Below are 20,912 nucleotides of genomic sequence, written 5' to 3'. Positions count from 1 at the left end.
ATCGAGGTCAGAGGTTATCTCAAGATTGTCTCAACCCTATTCATGTATATATCATAAATAGGGTTGAACGATCAGGAAAGATCGGATCCTGATTGGCGATCGAGCAAATTTCACATTCGTGATCAGGATTGGCTGGAAAATGATCGGAAATCGGATTTTAAAATCAATCCTGAAATCTAAAGATCGGCTTAACCCTAAAAATGAACTGAATGAGCAACAACAAAAGAGAAATCTAAATCAAATTAGTATTTGGTGTGACCATCCTTTGGCTGCCACATAGCCCTGCTCTCAACATCATCCAGTCTGTCTGGAGTTACGTAAAGAGAATTCTCCAAGATGTTTGGAACAGCCTCCCTGCAGAGTTCCTTCAAAAACTGTGTGCAAGTATAGCTAGACCTGACGGAAGCCACAGGGTGGGCACACCAAATATTGATTTGATTTAGATATCTCTTTTGTTATTCATTTTGCTTTTTAATTGACAAAAATAATAATATTTTTGAAAGAATTCTTAGTTTTCAGCAATTTTCATAAGCCCATATATAAAAAACACAACTACAATAATACTGTCCCATGTACAATAGCATAACTACTGCAGATTACTACTAATACCCAATGTCCAGTAATTATGATAATATTGCTCGCTGCTGATAAGAATCTAGCTATTATAATACAATGATATAGCTGCTATAATACTGTGCCTTATGTACAGGAATATACTTACAATCATACTGACTAGTATGTACTATAATATAATTCCAGTACTGTAATTCTGCACCGTATGTGTAAGAATACACCTCCGTTCATTATATCTATTATATACACAGTGATTGTCTCACGATGGGTAGACACAGAATGTATGTCCGCTGTGTATGTCCAGGAACCGTGACATGTACTCCTTAGTATACATGTACCACACTTGTCAACCACTGATCTAGGCCACTTCTCCGTTCTGAGACAATTTGGATATTGTACCTAAATAAAACAATGTTTACCTCTACGATGTCGGGTTCCCAATTTCTATTCATGTCAAAAACCGACAGACGTTCCAGAGCTTACGTATAACATACGTACCGCTCTATAAATGGTTTATCGCTGATACTTTGCTAGGCTTCTGACAGGAGCTGAAAAGAGTTACCATGGTGAAGAATTTCATGTTTGATGCATCAAACCCATTACATAAAATAAAGTGGCAATAAAATCTCTGCTATCTTACAATATCTGTTATTATCTTTACATGGAATGACCTGGAGTTAGTGTTATATTGCTAATCCGCAGCTTTCTCCATGTGGAGAAACGTATAAAATGTCAGATGGTTATTGAGGGAAAGGTTCAAGGTGTCCGATATATTCTTCACAGACCATTGTGTTACTTTCTCTCTAGCTCCTCAGTAATGGAAGCAGATATCTCATCCGCTCAGATGACATGGTAGAAACGGTGTACAATGAGAGGGGCGAGATACTGAAAACTAAGCAGAGACGTCTCTTCATGCTGAATGATGTGCTGATGTGTGCCACAGCTAATGCAAGGTCGGTTTTAAAAAACCTATGTTCTTTTTTATGTACGAAAATGGTTAGTCTAGTGACTGCGCCAGGAAAATCACCAAACATACATCAATATACCAAGGTTCCATGTGAAACGTTTTCTATAAGCATGGGTTTCATCCAATACCAAGTATTACAGTCCACTCATTTTTATTTGTATTACATGCTATTGTGTGATCAGACGGCTGCATCCTGAGCACCTATACTATGGCAGGGCATGTGGCATGTTGCTGAAGGCCAGCAGGTGGCAGCAGATAGCGCTTACAGAAAGCAGCTGTAGCCTAATCTGAACAACTGTGCAAATCCAGTTTTATGTCACAAAATGATTAGAAAATGGGAAGTAAGATGCATCTGTTTCATGTGCGATCTTATCTATATACATGTGGACTACATTTATTAGGTTGTTTGTGTAAGCTAAAAGTATCCATATGAAACTGGATTTAATCTATGCATGACCTTTATTATCTACTTAGTAGGGGAAACTTTTTTTTTTTTTTGTTAGGGGATACATAAATTGACATGTCGGATACAAAGCAAAATAGTCCAATACTGAGACCTTCCAAGCTAGATCTCACTACACATCTAGTAGAAGCTGCTAAGAGTTATTCCCTTATTTTGGCTGCAGTCTATTACACCTACCATCCAGGTCTGCAAAAACAAAGTTAACCATATTATAAGCTTTCAGGAGCTGATAAATTGGTCAAATAGGAGAAACTTTGTATAAAGGATGTCCCCGTGTGCCTCCCGTGCACAGGCACTAAATGAATAGGAGCCACAGAAGCACAGGCTGCAAAATAGGACAGGAATAGGACCTGTCCTATCAGATGCAGCCTGGACTGTCGGCCCACACACAGAACGTGATAATCATGGTTGTGTGTATGGACCCATAGAAAAGAATGGGTCAGTGTGCTCTCCGTGAAATACCGTCTGAAACCGGCCATACTGTCAGACATCAGCCTCATACCCTACCTAACTGCTGCTGCGATTTAGCGCAGTGACTGCATGACTTCATGAAGCTGTTTCTGCCCTATGTGACAAGTTAAGATAAATTTGCATTTGATAAACTAAGGTTTTCTAGGAATAATATACAAATACTGTATGTTTCCCAGGATATAAATAGGGAAACACTGCGTCTGTATGCTGCCCTCTATGGGAAGCTCCCTTGAACATCATGCCCAACTTTCCAACAAGCCTTTAATTGCAATGATGTGGGATTTTGCCAAGTCAGTATCATCCAAACTGTGGACGGCGCTGTTTCAATCTGATTGGATCTCATCAGCACAGTCTAGGGAGAACTGACTTGGCAGAGGTGAGAGACTTCTAGACCAGATTATGGGAATATTGCCACTACTTAGGGAGAGACCACCATGTAGGCATGTGGAGTCTTATAAAGCCCTTATATGCAAATATGTTTCCCAGAGTGTAAATAGGAAAACACTGCCTATATACAGTTAGGGCCAGAAATATTTTGACAGTGACACAATTTTCGCGAGTTGGGCTCTGCATGCCACCACATTGGTTTTGAAATGAAACCTCTACAACAGAATTCAAGTGCAGATTGTAACATTTAATTTGAAGGGTTGAACAAAAATATCTGATAGAAAATGTAGGAATTGTACACATTTCTTTACAAACACTCCACATTTTAGGAGCTCAAAAGTAATTGGACAAATAAACATAACCCAACCAAAATATTTTTATTTTCAATATTTTGTTGCGAATCCTTTGGAGGCAATCACTGCCTTAAGTCTGGAACCCATGGACATCACCAAACGCTGGGTTTCCTCCTTCTTAATGCTTTGCCAGGCCTTTACAGCCGCAGCCTTCAGGTCTTGCTTGTTTGTGGGTCTTTCCGCCTTAAGTCTGGATTTGAGCAAGTGAAATGCATGCTCAATTGGGTTAAGATCTGGTGATTGACTTGGCCATTGCAGAATGTTCCACTTTTTTGCACTCATGAACTCCTGGGTAGCTTTGGCTGTATGCTTGGGGTCATTGTCCATCTGTACTATGAAGCGCCATCCGATCAACTTGGCAGCATTTGGCAGAATCTGGGCTGAAAGTTTATCCCGGTACACTTCAGAATTCACCCGGCTACTCTTGTCTGCTGTTATGTCATCAATAAACACAAGTGACCCAGTGCCATTGAAAGCCATGCATGCCCATGCCATCACGTTGCCTCCACCATGTTTTACAGAGGATGTGGTGTGCCTTGGATCATGTGCCGTTCCCTTTCTTCTCCAAACTTTTTTTCTTCCCATCATTCTGGTACAGGTTGATCTTTGTCTCATCTGTCCATAGAATACTTTTCCAGAACTGAGCTGGCTTCTTGAGGTGTTTTTCAGCAAATTTAACTCTGGCCTGTCCATTTTTGGAATTGATGAATGGTTTGCATCTAGATGGTGAACCCTTTGTATTTACTTTCATGGAGTCTTCTCTTTACTGTTGACTTAGAGACAGATACACCTACTTCACTGAGAGTGTTCTGGACTTCAGTTGATGTTGTGAACGGGTTCTTCTTGACCAAAGAAAGTATGCGGCGATCATCCACCACTGTTGTCATCCGTGGACGCCCAGGCCTTTTTGAGTTCCCAAGCTCACCAGTCAATTCCTTTTTTTCTTAGAATGTACCCGACTGTTGATTTTGCTACTCCAAGCATGTCTGCTATCTCTCTGATGGATTTTTTCTTTTTTTCAGCCTCAGGATGTTCTGCTTCACCTCAATTGAGAGTTCCTTTGACCGCATGTTGTCTGGTCACAGCAACAGCTTCCAAATGCAAAACCACACACCTGGAATCAACCCCAGACCTTTTAACTACTTCATTGGTTACAGGTTTACGAGGGAGACGCCTTCAGAGTTAATTGCAGCCCTTAGAGTCCATTGTCCAATTACTTTTGGTCCCTTGAAAAAGAGGAGGCTATGCATTACAGAGCTATGATTCCTAAACCCTTTCTCCGATTTGGATGTGGAAACTCTCATATTGCAGCTGGGAGTGTGCACTTTCAGCCCATATTATATATATATATAATTGTATTTCTGAACATGTTTTAGTAAACAGCTAAAATAACAAAACTTGTGTCACTGTCCAAATATTTCTGGCCCTAACTGTATGCTGCCCTCTATGGGAAGCTCCCTTGAACATCATGCCCGACTTTCCAACAAGCCTTTTCTAAGCTTATAACACAACTTTTCAGCAACATAGGAAAGGTCATTACTTGATGCTGATCAGACTTATGGCCAATTTAGGGTGGAAAAAACACCTGACATTTCCCTTAAAGACAGTCATTATACACATTTTATAGTGAAAACACTGTGGCAAATACCGCAGTGTTTTTACAGTACCTGCAAAGTGGATGGGATTCTGGCTAATCTCATCCACACACTGCAGAAAAATGTCCACAGTGGAAATGCTGTAATTTCAAAACAGTTGTATGTCATTTATATCTAAGGAAACGCTGGTGTTTTCTATATAGGTGTAACCGGGACAGAAGGTCCGCACAGGAAAACTCTACAGACTTTCTGTGAAAAGCACTGTAGTTAAAAAAAAAAAAAAAAAAATTGATACGCTTCCGATGCAGTCTTTTCCGCTTTTTGGCTGCAGCCCACTATGTAGGGCCTTAGCATTAATCTTTAGTATGGGTTTAAACTTTTCTTTCTTGTTCTAGATCATCTAATGAAGGCAGTAATATGGTTACAGCAAGTCAAAAATACTTACTAAAATGGAGTGTACCCTTGGGCCATGTTGAAGTTATTGAATATGGGGAGAATGAGGAACAAGGAAATCCGTCCCGATTTTCATCATTGCATGCAGCTGAGAAAGTTGTTTGTGTCAAACCAAGTAAGTGTCTAATACATATACCAGACAAAAAGCTTAGCGGTGGAAATGACTGCAATACTGTACTAGTAATATTCAGCTATCAGTACATCCTTTTTTTTTCCTCAACAAACTACACCCTAAATTTGAGGTGAAGGATGCTTTCAGCCTAGGGCCTCATGTAGCGAACGCATTGCATTATTTTCTGCAATATTTCTCATTGTGTTTTTGCAGAGCTTTCCTCTGCAGATTTTTTTTTTTTTTGCAGATTTTCCTTCAGTTTGTTTACGCCAAAGCCAAGTGTGGCTTCTAATATATATATATATAGGAAGATCTTATACTTTTGCTTTCTGCTCAATCCATTCCTGGCTTTGGCTCAGAAAACAAAATTGGCAACAAAAAAAAGTTTCCATTTCCATTGCCTCAGGCAAAGCAGACTGCGCATGCTCACAGGACACAAGAAAATGGCCGCTTACACAGTATTGTAAGCGGCCATTTTGTCGTGGCCTGTCGGCATGCGCAGTCTGCTCTGCCGGAGGTCTAAAAATCTGAAACCTGCGCTGGAAGAAGAAGATGAAGAGGCGGTTGCTGACAAAGATGGAGGCGGTGCTGGAGAAAGCTCTCTCGCAGCATTTGGGGCGCCCCCAGTGCTACAAGAGAACTAATTTGCATACCGACAAAAACCGGGGTTTCAAGCGTACGGTGGCGCAGAGAAGACAACGAAAGGTAGGAGAAGAATAGCCTTTCTTAAGGCTATTCCGATGTGTTAATGAGAATAAAAAGCGTTTGTATGATACCGTGTTTCCCCGAAAATAAGACAGTGTCTTATATTAAATTGTCACTCTAAATATAGGATCTATCTTATTTTCGGGGGGTGTCTTATTACAACCGGCAGTCATGCCGGCACTTCCTTAGTGGAGCGTCAGCATGACTGCCGGTTGTAGGTAGTGTAGTGTAGGGGAGGGGGGAAGGTATCCTACTTACCTTTCCCTTCTTCCTAGCAGCGCTGGTGCTGCTGTTCGTCCTGGAAGTGGTGAGCGGGGCTTAGCGAGGCTTCGGGGGGCGGGGCTTAGCTGAGCTTTGCAAGTTCCACTTCACTGGCACAGCAGCCGTGCTCTGTGCTCCGTGTGCACAGGAAAGCCGGCTGCTGCCTCTTCTGTATGGCAGCTGCTGTCTCTGCCTCTGAGATGAGCTGGGAGAGCTCATCCTACAACAGCAGAGGCAGCAGCCGGCTTTGCTGTGCACACGGAGCACAGAGCATGGCTGCTGTGTCAGTGAAGTGGAGCTTGCTAAGCCCCGCCCCCGAAACATCTGCTAAGCCCTGCCCTCCAAAACCCCGCACACCACTGCCGGGCTTGCCTTTTTTTCGGGGGATGCCTTATATTAGGCAATTCAACAGAAACCCCCGCATGCCTTACTTTCAGGGGGTGTCCTACGTTCGGGGAAACACGGTAGGATCCCTTTAAGCCTGCTGCTACCGTATAGGGAGTCTGATATCAGAACCCAACATGTTAACAAAGCTTTGCATATAAATAGGTTGGGGTCTACAGAATAAAATGGTGTTTTTACATTCATTGCCAAAATCACCTTTTTAATATACCGTGTTTCCTCGAAAGTAAGGCATGCGGGGGGTTTCTGTTGAATTGCCTAATATAAGGCACCCCGAAAATAAGGCACCGCGGAAATAAGGCATGCCTGACAGTGGTGGGCGGGGCTTAGCAGGGATTCGGGGGCGGGGCTTAGTGGAGCTTTCGTGGGTGGGGCTTGGTGATCCCACTTCACTGACACAGCAGCCGTGCTCTGTGCTCCGTGTGCACAGCAAAGCTCTCCCAGCTCATCCCAGAGGCAGCAGCCGGCATACAAAAGAGGCAGCAGCCAGCTTTCCTGTGCACACGAAGCACAGAGCACGGCTGCTGTGTCAGTGAAGTGGAGATCGCTAAGCCCCGCCCCCGAAACATCGCGAAGCCCCGCCCACCACTACCAGGACGAACAGCAGCACCAGCGCTGGTAGGAAGAAGGGAAAGGTAAGTATGATACCTCCCCCTGCCCCCTCCCCTACACTACACTACCTACAACCGGCAGTCATGCTGACGCTCCACTAAGGAAGTGCCGGCATGACTGCCGGTTGTAATAATTCATCCCCCGAAAATAAGACAGGTCCTATATTTAGAGCGACAATTTAATATAAGACACTGTCTTATTTTCGGGGAAACACGGTACAAATGAGGTATTTGGAGCAATGAGGGATATTGCTGATGCTCCAAAGACGTAAGTGACAATATCTTCATTGCACCGAAGAGCTCATTTTCACATTGACATAAACAGTGTTATCTCAGTAAATTAGGCGCCAATCCACAAGGGGTAAACATCGTTTGATACCGGTGACCCTAAACTATCTATGCGGGGCTGGGGTGATATGCCAGGCTCCTGTGACAGACACCTTTTTCTTTTTTTTTTTTCCTTCATACCTTTCCCTTCTTTCTGCTACAAATGTCTACAATGTGCAGCTGCTTCTAGTGGATTTGTTATAAGACCATCAGCTAGTGATAAATAGTGAAGGAGATTAAGTTATGCTTGTTTTTGATAAATGCAAAGTTTTCTGTTATTGAGTTTCTTTGAATAGTGCTGCAGTTGTTCTGTTCCTCTCAACTTCTATATGGTGCACATAGCCCTCCTTGACCAGAGAGTTTCATCTTGTGGCTATACGCAACATGATTAAAGCTTCTGTGCTGCCCTCGCTGCATTGGCACCACACAATAAGGCCATTCTTATCCATTTGTTGCACTCATTAGCATTTCTGCATACTAATTAGTTGTTTGGGGTCCACATGCCTCTAAGACTTCTGCTGTACAGTTCACTGAGATTATGTGCCTTTTTTAATAGCCTAGTTGCATTGGCTTGAGTTTAGATTGAGTTACCCTTTTTCTGTATTTCTAACTTTGGACCAGTTCTTTTCATTTCATTTTATATCCATCTCCTTAAATGGTATGTGTGCCTTTCATCATCTTCTGATTTTATTAAGGTTATATTAGGAGGTAGTATTATTGAGGGTCAGTCAGCATGAAATGTATGGGTTATGCTGACGGCTCTTAGTCAAATCTTCAAAAGTGACATACATAAGTACAAAGGTATGATGTTTATGTGCTCTTTAAATCTGTGGTGACCTTGGACTATATTTGGATGATGTGGTAGAATCCCTTTCATTCCAAATCAGTAGGGTCTGACACCTGGCACCCCCACAATCATCTGTTAGCCATAGCTGTCAGCTATAGAATATTGTGTACAGAGCTGTGCTTGCCGAAAGTACACACCTGCGTATACTGTGTATTAGCCATGCAAGGTTAATGTAGCTCAGTTTCCATTCACTTGAATAGAAATTGAGCTGTTGTATCCAATAACAGCAACTACACAATGTACCGAGCAGTTTATTTTCCACAAGCACAACGCTGTACACTGTACAACTTCTAGAGCAGGGGTCCTCAAACTTTTTAAATAGTGGGCCGGAGGCAGAGCAAATCGCACAGACATCGGGAGCGGTGCCCTCCAATAGGTAAAAGTGAAGTGCGCTCCATGGCCTGGCCTGAGCTCCCCAGGAACTTCATTATAAATGCACGCCTGCCAGCGTTGTTGGCGGGGCCAGACAGAAGTGCTTGGAGGGCCGCATGTGGCCCTCGGGCCGCAGTTTGAGAACCCCTGTTCTAGAGGCTGGGGCTTCTGCAGTCAGCTTATTCATGCGGGTACTGGACCCCCACAGATCAATATTGATAACCTATCCTAAGGAGGAATTGTACCACACAAATCTAATATTAATGACCCAAGTCCAAGAAAAACCCTTCAATTTTAATTTAATTGAATTACATTTAACGTGGACCTTCACAGGCCTGTAGCATTACAAGGCTTATACGATCTTCTCATACCAAAGAAGAAAGGGGTTGTTCATAAGTAGTGTAAAGATATAATGTACTGCATGATTGTTACTTTATTTAGACAGTCATATATAATCCTAAATTAGGTGATTGGTGAGACCCGCGGTCATCATTTGGTTGGTAAGTTGGTTTCCGTATAATGAGGGTTTATGAAAATAAGACAACCTCCTTAATAATATATCAATCATGCATGTTAAAAGGTTGCATCTGTTTTTTTCCAGTCTGGATTGAAGGTTTTTTTAGTTTGCTTTAAGCTTAAAAAAAATTTCAACACGGTTAAGAACTCTAATTCCTCAGCAAACCAATGGAATAAGTATGGCAACATGTTAAAGGGATTCTATCAATAGAATCCCGTTTTTAGCTAAACCCACATCGGAATAGCCTAAAGAAAGACTATTCTTCCCCTACCTTTAGAAGTCTTCTCCGTGCCGCCGTTTGGTAGATATCCCGGTTTCTTCATTGTGGTAATGAATTCTCTCGCAGCACTGGGGGCGGTTCACTTCACTGAAACAGCACTGGGGGTTTACCCTGTGCTGCGAGAAAACTGTCCAAAAAATTGTTTTTTTTCGCAACTCATTACCATAATGAAGAAATCGGGAATATATACCGAACGGTGGTGCGAAGAAGACTTCTAAAGGTAGGGGCAAAATAGCCATTCTTAAGGCTATTCTGACGTGGGTGTAGCTAAAAATGGGATTCTAATGATAGAATCCCTTTAATAAAATCGTCTGTTTTTTGTCTGTTATAATGGTGTGAGATTAATTCTTTAGGCAAAGGGTTCACCCTATTTTTGTATATCATTAGTAAGTAAATGTTTCTGTAAGCTTTTGGTTAAAGGGAAAATCTATGAATTCCCATATATGGCTTCTTTGTATTAGTTATGTGCTCATGTGTAGCCATGAATAATGTAACTCTGTGGGATCCTTTAGGATTTACCAGAATGTGTTCTGCATACTTGTCATGGCTCCTTCATAAACAGAAGCCATGACGCCAGTGCGAACAGTGCCTAGATATGTTAGTGCTGGCCATAGCAGGCAGTAAAATTTTATCTTTCCAGAGCAGCCTTGAGACTGATTTACCATTGTTGGTTGGCATTGTATTTTTTGCATTTTTTTAAATGAATTTTTATACACTTACAGTCATGGCTGTATTTCTCCCAGAAAATTATTGCAATTACACGTTTTGTTAGATACATGTTTATTTCCTTTGTATCTATTAGAACAACACAAAAAACAGAGGGAAAAAAAGTAAAAAATGATATCATTTCACCCAAAACTCCACAAATGGGCTGGACAAAATTACCGGTATCCTCAACTTAATATTTGGTTGCACATCCTTTTGGAAAAAATAACTGAAATCAATTGCTTTCTATAACCATAAACACCTCTCTACTGGAACAGCTTTTTCATGTCTCTGTGTCAGCAGTGGGGTCCTTCTGGGTCTCCTGCCATAGCATTTCCTATCGTTCAAATGTTGACGGATAAGTTGCTCTGACAATAATGCACCCTGAGCCTGCAGGGCAAATTGAATTTCTTTGGAACTGGGTTGGGGCTGCTTATCCACCATCCGGACCATCCTGCATTGCAACCTTTCATCAGTTTTTCTCTTCTGGTCCCATCCAGTGACATTAGCTACAGTGCCATGGATTGTAAACCTCTTGATTATATTGTGCAATGTGGAAAAAGGAACATCAAGATCTCTGGAGACTGACTTGTAACATTGAGATTGTTGATACTTTTCCACAGTTTTGGTTCTCCAGTGCTCAGACAGTTCTTTTGTCTTCTTTCTGTTCTCCATTCTTAGTGTGGCACACATGCAGATACACAATGCAAAGGCTGAGTCAACTTCTCTCCTTTTTATCTGGTTTGAGGTGTGATTTTTAATATTGCTCACACCTGTTACTTTCCACAGGTGAGTTTGAATGAGCATCACATGTTTGAAACAAAGTTATTTATCCACAATTTTGAAAAGGTGCCAACAATTTGGTCTGGACAAAATTTCACACAAAACTCCAAAATAGACCAATTTAACTTTTTTTCAGTTTTTTTTTTTTTTTGTGTGTGTGTTCCAATAGACACAAAGGAAATAAACATGTGCTTAACAAACCATGTGTTATTGCAGTAATTTTCAGGAAGAAAATACTTAATTTTCTGAAAACATTTCAGGGGGTGTCAACAGTTTTGGCCATTACTGTTTTTATACCTTCTTCTCTGTTTATTCCTTCAGAATGCAGTACATTATGTATATAACGTATACTATAACTGTATTTCTGCAGATAAATTATACATGGGACCTGGGCAACTTTATCAAGACTTACAGAATCTGCTTCACGATTTAGATGTTGTAAACCAAATCTCACAATTTATATCACAACTAAAAGGAAACTATCAGGTAAGCCTGCGGAATGTCTTAAATTTGATCCGGCAATTTATCAACTTAAGATCCATCGAGTAAGATGTCAAAAAATCTCTGTTTCATTTAAAGGTCATTTTCTAATGATTGACAGGAGGAGGAGATAGATGGAGTTTATATCCTAGGGAAAACTTGTAAAGTTTGAGTTCTTTTGCGAAGGCTGACACTCTGCATTCCAGTTTTCTTACCTTAAGGGTAAGTTCACACAGGGTTTTTTGGTCCTGAACCCGAGGCAGAGGCCACTTCAGGTTCCGCACCAAAAAACAGGTAGCCGCGACTGAACATCCAGTCGTGCACTCCGCACCGGATTAGGCCCAATGAATGGGCCTAGTCGGGAGGAGGGAGTGTCTTCAGGCCAAATCGAGAGGCGAAACGGCCTGAAGAATGAACATCTCACTTCTTTTTCTGGGAGCCGGAACAAACCGGCTCCCAGAAAAAGAGAACTGACCGGCTCTCATTGATTTCATTGATTTGGTCAGGATTTTGAGGCGGATACGGCCTCAAAATCCTGACCAAAAAACTTTGTGTGAACTTACCCTAAATGGGACAGATAACCTAGTTATAATTTTTAAGTTCAAACCAGTAAGGGGGCGTTCACACTACCGTCCGTGTCCGACAGGTAGTGTCCGCTCCTAGTGTCCGTTCAAAATCTCGCACGGACATTAGGAGCGGACACTAGCTGTGTCTGTGACACTTGTCATTCATTTAAATGGCGATCGGGTGCGTTCTTCACTCCGTGCCTGTCCGTCACTGTCCGCTTGTGAAGATGTCCGACTTCTCAAGCGGACAGAAAAACCCGACATGTGAAGGACAGGCACAGAGTGCAAAAGAACACACCCGATCGCCATTTAAATGAATGACAAGTGTCACGGGCACAGCAAGTGTCCGCTCCTAATGTCCGTACGAGATTTTGAATGGACACTAGGAGCGGACACTACCTGTCAGACACTGACGGTAGTGTGAACGCCCCCTAAGACTTTTTTTCTCATCACACGCCAACGCTGGGCACCTTTCTGAAGGTTAGCTTCTTGTCTGTTTCAGCTCGGACCTCATCCTGAATTGTAGATCTTAGATTGCTTTCTCCTTTCTGCCAATCCAATGATGCCTTAACACAGCATCACATGGGCAGCTAAAGCCAGTACCATCTGCCAGTACTACTTAAAGGGAGGACAGTGTAACTTTCCACCTGTTAATCTTCTCTTGACTAAGGTAACACAGTATAAGTATACAGTCAGGATGCTGTTTACTCATCATCAGTACCAGTGTTAGGAGTGTGTGTCCTCCATGCATTTTATGTCACAGGAAGTTCTGGTGTCTGTATTAGTGACACAAAGACTCCTATAGTAAGAAATCTTGTTGCGGTAGCTTAATTTAGACCAATGCTGTGCAACAACCTCAGTATGACATTTAGAAATAAATGCAGGACAAAGAATAGCAAGTGAGAGACTGACACATGGAACACCATAGTGAAAAACTTGTTTAATTTGACACTGATAACTGGTCACAGCATATGTTATCACAGAACGCAACAAAAACCCATGAAAAGAAACTGAGAGTTGAGTTAAATGGACTCTATCATTGGGAAACCCATTTTTCACTAACACCACGTTGGAATAGCCTTTAGGCTATTCTTCTCTTAACTATATTTTTCTTTTTGAGTCTTCAAAAAGCACAGGGGGCCTCCTCTGTGCTCAAAGAAGACGCTCTTCTGAAGATCCACCACCACTTCTCTATTCTTGTGCTGAAGATCCAGCACCACCTCTCTATTCTTGTGCTGACCCCTCTCCTCAGTGTCAGCACCCACCAAGTCTCTGTTTGGGATTCAAATAAACACATGATCAGTCCGCTCTGCCATTTCTCGTTGGACAGAGCCGGTTGCGCATGTCCAGCCGACCATCTTCATGTGGCCTCTTGCACAAGGCCACATGAAAATGGCCGACTTTTTTTTTCCTTTCTGGCAGCATTTGTGACATTTAATAAAGTTTTTTAGTAAACCTCAACAGATTTTGTTTCCTTTCTGTAAAACTGTAAAATGACACCCCCCCCCCCCCCCCGCCCCGCTTGAGCCTGCACTCTGGATGACAAGCAGTTTGATTGAGAAACAAAATAAATAAAGTATAGAAAGTGGATTTTATGGAAAGGAGCCAAAATACACTCATAAAATATGTTACCAAATCTATTAATGTCACAAATGCTGGCAGAAAAAAAGTTGTTTACCTACGTCATGTGGCCTACTGTGTTAAAGTTTGTGTGATGTGTATATCATCTTGATCTTTGAACCAGGCCATGATGTCATAGACTCCTATGGAAAGTGTGTGCCTTGGTTACCAGACACTCTGACGATATCTGAGGAAGCACACTGAGTAACAGTGTAAATGTCATGTAACATCTGAGCCAAGCCTCCTATCACTTTACATCTTCTGCTTTTCCTAAAATCAACATTTCCTCTGCAACAGGGTTCAGCACATCCCTGTTCATAGCAGAGAGGTATACTAAACCTAGAAATAAATAAGATAAAATATATAAAAATATATAAAATATATAAAATAAATATATAAAAAAAAAACACCTGTTACAGTCCGGGAACTTTCTGCATGTTACGTAACAACACCAGTTCATAGAAATTCAACAACAGAAAGTGCTACAGGAGAAATATTGTTCATGGCTCTCATACAAATTAATGGGCGCCATGTAATACATAGCCAGCACTGTATCTTCTAAGTTTTCTGCTTTTGGAAAGCTTACACTTTGGAAGCTTGCCCTTTATCCTGTTGATGAGAGATAAGTTTCAGGTAGGTGAAGTCCCATCTTATAAAGTGATGGTGTATTGTTAGGACATTCTATCACCTTATGAACAGGAGAGGCCCGACCACCATGACATTAACAAAGTAAAAGCACTGTGTTCCCTCACAGTTTGTTGGACAGTAGCATTCCCTGCATACCAGGTGGCAAAGATGTCACTAGTTCTAGGATTGTGTGGAGTCTCGGAGATATTGAATCCCAGCGGTGGAAATACATCACCTTTTTTTTCTGCAGACTTTCTTTCCTTTTTATAGCTATATGGAAATGGCCAGCATTTCTGTAGGTATAATTGATATGCTGTGATTTATATAAACGCGCAGTTTTTGAAATCGCAGTATTTCCACAGCCATTTTTTTTTTTTTTCTGCAATGTGTAGAAGGGATTAGCCAGAATCCCACCAACTTTGCGGGTACCGCGATAGGCTACGTTTTTTTTACCACATATTCCCAATGTGGACCTAAAGGTGTTATCTACTAAAAATTCATGACCCACCGTTAAGGCTAGGTTCACACTGCGCTCGGGGATTCTGTGCCCCATTCTATTTTAAAAATGTGGAGAAAAATGTCCTGCAAGCAGGACTTCTCACTGCACATTTTTCCGCCCTTTTCAGGTAGAAACCCAGCGGACCCCATTATAGTCTATGGGTTTCTGAGGGTAAGCGCTTTTTTTCAACGGATTAGGTTTCCGTTCGGGAAACTGAAACCCAAAACAAGGTGTGAACCTAGTGTCAGAGAAGCCACCTATTTTATGTGGAGGTCTGACTTTTGGGGCTCCCACAGATCAGCTGTTTCCTGACCTCACTTTTCCTCGTATTGTCTACATGCCTGTGCTATGCTGCTCACTTTCTGTACTTTTAGTACCATAGCAGCAGATATTGGGGACTGTAGCGAAGTCCCATAGATATGAATAGGAAACTGCAGTGCCCATAACTGCTGGTAATGGTGAGTGAGCAGTGCAGCACCCAACATGTGAAGAATGCCAGGAAACAGCTGATCTAAAATTAGTTTTTTGTTGTTGTTTTTATTTTTTTCAAAGTTTTTGTGTTTTGTTTTTTTTGTTTTCTTTTAAATGGTTCCTGAGTGGGTGACCTTCCATAACATCCGTATGCCATAATAGGGCAATGATCAGGAGTTGTCTTTGTGAGACAACCCCAGTAACAGTGGTTAGTTACCTGTATTTCTAGTAATAAGACACTTTAATATTGCACTGTAATTTTTAACTTTGAGCCTATATTATTAGCTCTATACGTCTGTAATGAATTGATAATATCGTGAGTTTGAGCAATACTTGATAGTGAACACATTTTTTTGTTAGCAGAGTCTCCAAGTTTTTCCATACAGAGTAAATTTGGCCCATATGTTTTAGGAGAGGAAACAGGAAGGCCACTTTTTAATTCATCTGTCACTTTTTTGATAGATTTACTGATATGTTGCACTTTAATCATCTTCTAGAATCTGAATACTACAGTTGCCCAGGACTGGTCTTCCGGGTTACAAAGACTGATCTTGAAGAAAGAGAATGAAATTCGAGCTGCAGACCGCTGCAGGATTCAGCTCCAGCTTCCTGACAAGCCTGACAAGTCAGTGGAATTTCTGTTTGATAATTTTCCGGCCTTAGTGATCATATACAGGATAATTTTCGAGGCACTATAAATATTTCCACCATGTAAATTCTTTTTATCTTCCTTTCGAAATGTGTTTCAGATCAGGACGTCCCACTTTCTTTACTGCAGTCTTTAATACTTTTACTCCTGCTGCAAAACAGTCATGGGTCAATAATTTACAGATGGCAAAACTTGCTCTTGGTAAGTCATACAGGTCTACTCAGTGTTTTTGATGTAAAGATCTCTTTCATATACCTAGGAAAAAAAAAATCTGAATTATTCCTCAGGCACTTAGCAGCAGGCAGCCTCTAACTGCTTGGTTAGGAGTATGGATTGTGCTGGTCGCACCTGTCAGTATCTTTATTATTATATACTAGCATTACCCACGACTTCATCCGCGGCCCCCTCACTCCCTGCGTGACTCACCTCCAGCGCAACCCCACCCTCCCCCGCACACCTGTTGTCTTTCTCCCCCCGCATGCCCGGCAGTGCCGAGGCCGTTCCTCCACCGTGGCGCACCTGCGGCTGCCACTCCTGCCCAGGCGTAGCAACCGCCCCCCTCCACGGCATGCGACAATGGCCTCTGCCGGTTCAACACACACAAGTCTATTCAAAGATTCAGTGGTTGACATTACCAAAGCAGACGTGCCTTGAAAGTGTCCAAAAACTTTGCTCAACTTGGTGCACTGTGTCATATCTTGGCCTCTGCGCCTTGTTTTACCACTTTTTGTCACAGTGAGAGGAGCAGATCAGGAATTCTAGTTGGGCCTCCGTATTTACTATAACTCATGCCAGAAAACTGGCTTCAATTATTCCACAAATCTGTGTCTTAGTAGTTCTGTGAGGAGTCAGTTAAGACTGGTGTAAGGATAAATTCCTCTCAATATTTACAGTTGTTGATCCTTATTTTTCAAGCCACCAGTCGTCCTGGCTTGCTGATTGTCAGCTTTTGCGCCAAATCTTGACTATTGATGATCCATTCTTGCCTAATCACTGCTAATCTAAAAATACTGAAGCAGCAAACTTTGCAAAAAACTACTTTAAATTTATATCCGTTTCACAGCTTTATCCCATAATTGTAGAATGGAAGTAAACAAAACATTGACACATTATCTAATGGTGCCCTTTTCACATGTCCAGTAACCTATAAGATTATAAACCAAAGTGCTCTATGAATAGAAGCTTTGCCAGCCATTACCTCTGATTGTAAGTCACAGATTTACAATAAATGCCCCTTGTCTCCTAACAGTTATATACGACAAATGCCATTGCCATTAACCTCTAGCAATAGCTGACGTTACGGGTGTGAGGGTCTTTTGTACAAGAGAGTAATCATTCACTTCTACACTTGTCTTTATGTAGGCCTAATGGGGATGGGAGATTATCCCTTATAAAAGGCCTTGTAAACTAATTTATGTAATTGATTAACATTCTTTTTTGCATGAACAATATGTTGTCCAGATTCAGGCCAATATTGGTAGATAGGTGTTATCATTGTTTGTATAGTGAAGTTGTACAATTTTCCTATCTATTCTCTGTATCAAGTCCTCACTGTTTGCTAGATCTCTGCTTGTTTTGACTCATTGTTTACTTTCAGTGGTTAAAAATCAGTCCATGGTCATGTGATATACAGTCCATGGTCATGTGATGAGCACACAGGTGCACAGCTCGTTACCAGGCAGATGTCTGATTGCTGTGCTGTGACTATAACGAGCGGCACCTGTGTCCATCACATGACCATGGACTGTATATAATTGACCATGGACTGATTTTTAACCACTGAAAGTAAACAATGAATGGAAACATACAGAGATCTAGAAAGCAGTGACTGATTTTTACCCACTGGAAGTAAACAGAATAAATGACATCCAGGATCTATAAAACTGGGGGGAAATGATACAGAAAGTACTTTGAAAAATTATACAACTTTATATTATACACAAACAATAACATTTGTCTTTTAACCACTTCCGGACCATCCGTAGAGTATATACATTCGGATAGTGGCTTCCTTGTTCTGCAAGGACGTACTGGTACTCCCAAGCAGATTTCAGCAGCTGCTGAAATGGGGAGTCGGCTGTAACGTCAGTGGAGCTCCCAGAGAGAAGGCAGGGAAGGCTGATCTGCCTTCCCTATCACTATGTATACAGCACTCAATGAATGCTATATACACCGCTATGGGCACCGCCATATGTCTGCACTTTGACTCAGCAACCACATGATCTGCTGGTATCAGTGTGGGTTAGAGCTGCTGGGTCCTACAGGACCCAGATCAGCTCTATAGTAATGTGCAGGAGGCTGTATCCCTCCTGCAACTGGGGCTTAATGAACCAGTTACTGGGGAAATCAGCATCCCTGGAGAACCCCTTTAAGTGCACCCTGAACTTCTTATGCTTAACACAATGGAGTTCTGATTTGCACAGTATAAAACTCTGCGTGCTGTGATCTTCCTTGAACGATTACATAGGGTTGGAGAAGCCTATTTCAGGGACCACTAATTACTCTAAAAAGTCCACCCTCTTCTAAATTACGTCTTGGTACCTAAAACCATAAAATTCAAAATTCTGTTCCTTAGTAGGTCTTAAAAATAGGTAAATCCAACCTGAGATGAACAACAACAGATGACAAACTACCCTGTGTGGGTATTTACAGTATGTTATTGAGTTTAGCAATGAATTTATTTTATGTTGTATTTTTGCTACAGGAGAGGAGAACCAGCTGGGTTGGTTCTGTCTGGAAGATGAGGGAAATCCGATCAAGAAGGAAAAACACCCATTACTTGTTAAGCACCTTCCAGTTATTATGTCCAAGCAACAGGAATTTAAGGTGACTGTTTTCTAGATGACAGCTATTATATGTTGTATGTGTAGAGCAGCTTAGATCTTTTCTCAGATTATAACTCCATCTTGACTTGGCATTTGGAGGACATAGACTGCAGGCCCATCTGGTCTTGTCAGTAAATATGTAACATACAGACAGTCAGATTGCAGACTCAGATGCCAGTGCACATATTTTTAACACCAGGCATGACCTTTATTAATAGGACTATCTTACCTTCCACATGATTAATGCCTCTTAACGTTAATGATACCTGCGGTATATGATGTAAGTGTATTTATAGAGCCAGGTATGGACGTAATGTTCTCTGACCCAATTAGTATTTCCCTGATTTATTTTCAGATTGAATGTGCCGTCTATAATCCCGAACCTTATCTCTGTAGTGAAAATGATCCTGATACTCTTTCAATGCATCATGGATTTCTGTGGGTAAGTGACACCTTTTAAAGGTTCTGATTTACAACTAGTCCTGAAATAAATAAAAATATCTATGCGTGTGTGTATTTATTTATGTATTTATATTGATTATCTGTCTTCTATTTTGGATTCTTCAGTCATTGTTTTGCACCTTGCAAAACTAACCCTTTCACTGTCAAGTTTTTTAAGACAATTTTCACACATTTGACAATCACAAATGAAACTTTGATGATTAATAAAACCTCATTTATTCATAATATGTTATATTTTCTGAAAGTATTCAGGTGGTACCAAATGCCACCTAGGACCTTGTATTCCAACAGTAATATATAAAATTCATGTTTGTGTCCGAGCAGATGACCAAGACCTCCTTAAAAAAACTGGAGATGTTCATGGGTGCCACCTGTGCCTGCAATAGCATGCAGACATCATACTATACATCAAGACTATAGAGACCAAAATTTTGTGATCCAGATGCCCGTAAACATTTGCATCAGTATGCTGACAAATGGCCTGAATAGGGGCAAGGTGTTATTAGATATGTAGATGGGACATCCCCCCCCCCCCATTGGCACAGCCTCCACCCCTCTCAAAGGATCGCTTGAGACTGCACAGGTGTTGAGATGACAGTAGCAGACTGTGTTCTTCCTTCATGATGTCACATACAGCTGGTCGTCCCCAACTGAGACACTGAAGCCTGACTTCAAACAAGCGCTTTATCTTTTATATTCTCTTTGTTCTCTTCTACTTCCTTAGCAGTGAAAGGGTTAGAGGCCTGCCACAAGAATCTGACAGGTACAAACTGCCTGCACTACTGAGAGATTCTGTAGACATTTCTTGTTTCCTATCAGTTGTGGTGTTGTTGTTCTTATAAAGAACTTTTATTAATCCAACTTTCCAAAAACATCTATCTCTACAAATATACACACAATGTAACTTGAACTTGTACACCCAACTTTGGTGAACAGTAAACTTAATTTTAGGAACCAGTGCCAAGCAGCTGCTGTCAAGGCAAATAAAGTCATGGAATGCATCAAGAAAGGGATAGATGCTCATAACATGGACCTAGTTTTGGCACTATTTAAATCACTTGTCAAACCACATGTGGAATACGGTGTACAGTTTTAGGAAAAACATAGCTGGATTAGAGGGGGGCGCACATGAAAGCAATGGATGGTTATAGAGTTGGTTTAGTAATCAAATGAATTCCATTAATTTGCCAATTAGGGCCCTCATGGTTCTATTTCTTTACACAATCCTCAAATCGATTTTCTTTACCTCTCACACAACATATTGAATTACTGGATCTCACAGTATTACATATTCAAGCCCTGAGCTTGTAACCATCATACTACAGCACAGAAATAAGATATCAGAAAACTGTTTTCACTGGTTCCATTGTTGGACACTGCATTCATATGGGCCAGTGTTTCTTGTACAAATCAGAATCGAGTGTTATTTTGTCCAGAGCGCCCCAACTGCATTCATATCACTGACCACAGTCTACATATTAGCCTCAGCATCCTAATATAAGCGTTAACCACCAGAATGCAGAAAAAAA

General features: G+C 41.3%; 1 protein-coding gene across 5 annotated transcripts in view; it reads left to right on the top strand.

The window, feature by feature from the left end:
- Positions 1–20,912, top strand: part of ARHGEF10 (Rho guanine nucleotide exchange factor 10) — a 117,296-nt gene that overhangs the window by 65,521 nt on the left and 30,863 nt on the right. For all 5 annotated transcript variants that reach the window (XM_075268415.1, XM_075268417.1, XM_075268418.1 and 2 more), the window contains 7 exons: positions 1,381–1,526; positions 5,205–5,377; positions 11,555–11,670; positions 15,945–16,072; positions 16,197–16,297; positions 18,801–18,922; positions 19,277–19,363. In XM_075268415.1, coding sequence (XP_075124516.1) covers positions 1,381–1,526; positions 5,205–5,377; positions 11,555–11,670; positions 15,945–16,072; positions 16,197–16,297; positions 18,801–18,922; positions 19,277–19,363 — 873 coding nt within the window. The remainder of the gene's footprint in view (positions 1–1,380; positions 1,527–5,204; positions 5,378–11,554; positions 11,671–15,944; positions 16,073–16,196; positions 16,298–18,800; positions 18,923–19,276; positions 19,364–20,912) is intronic.

The sequence above is a fragment of the Leptodactylus fuscus genome, chromosome 3 (genome assembly GCF_031893055.1).
Source record: "Leptodactylus fuscus isolate aLepFus1 chromosome 3, aLepFus1.hap2, whole genome shotgun sequence".
NCBI lineage: Eukaryota > Metazoa > Chordata > Amphibia > Anura > Leptodactylidae > Leptodactylus > Leptodactylus fuscus.
The sequence above is the reverse complement of the archived record's forward strand: the minus strand, read 5'-3'. Positions and strand labels throughout refer to the sequence as shown.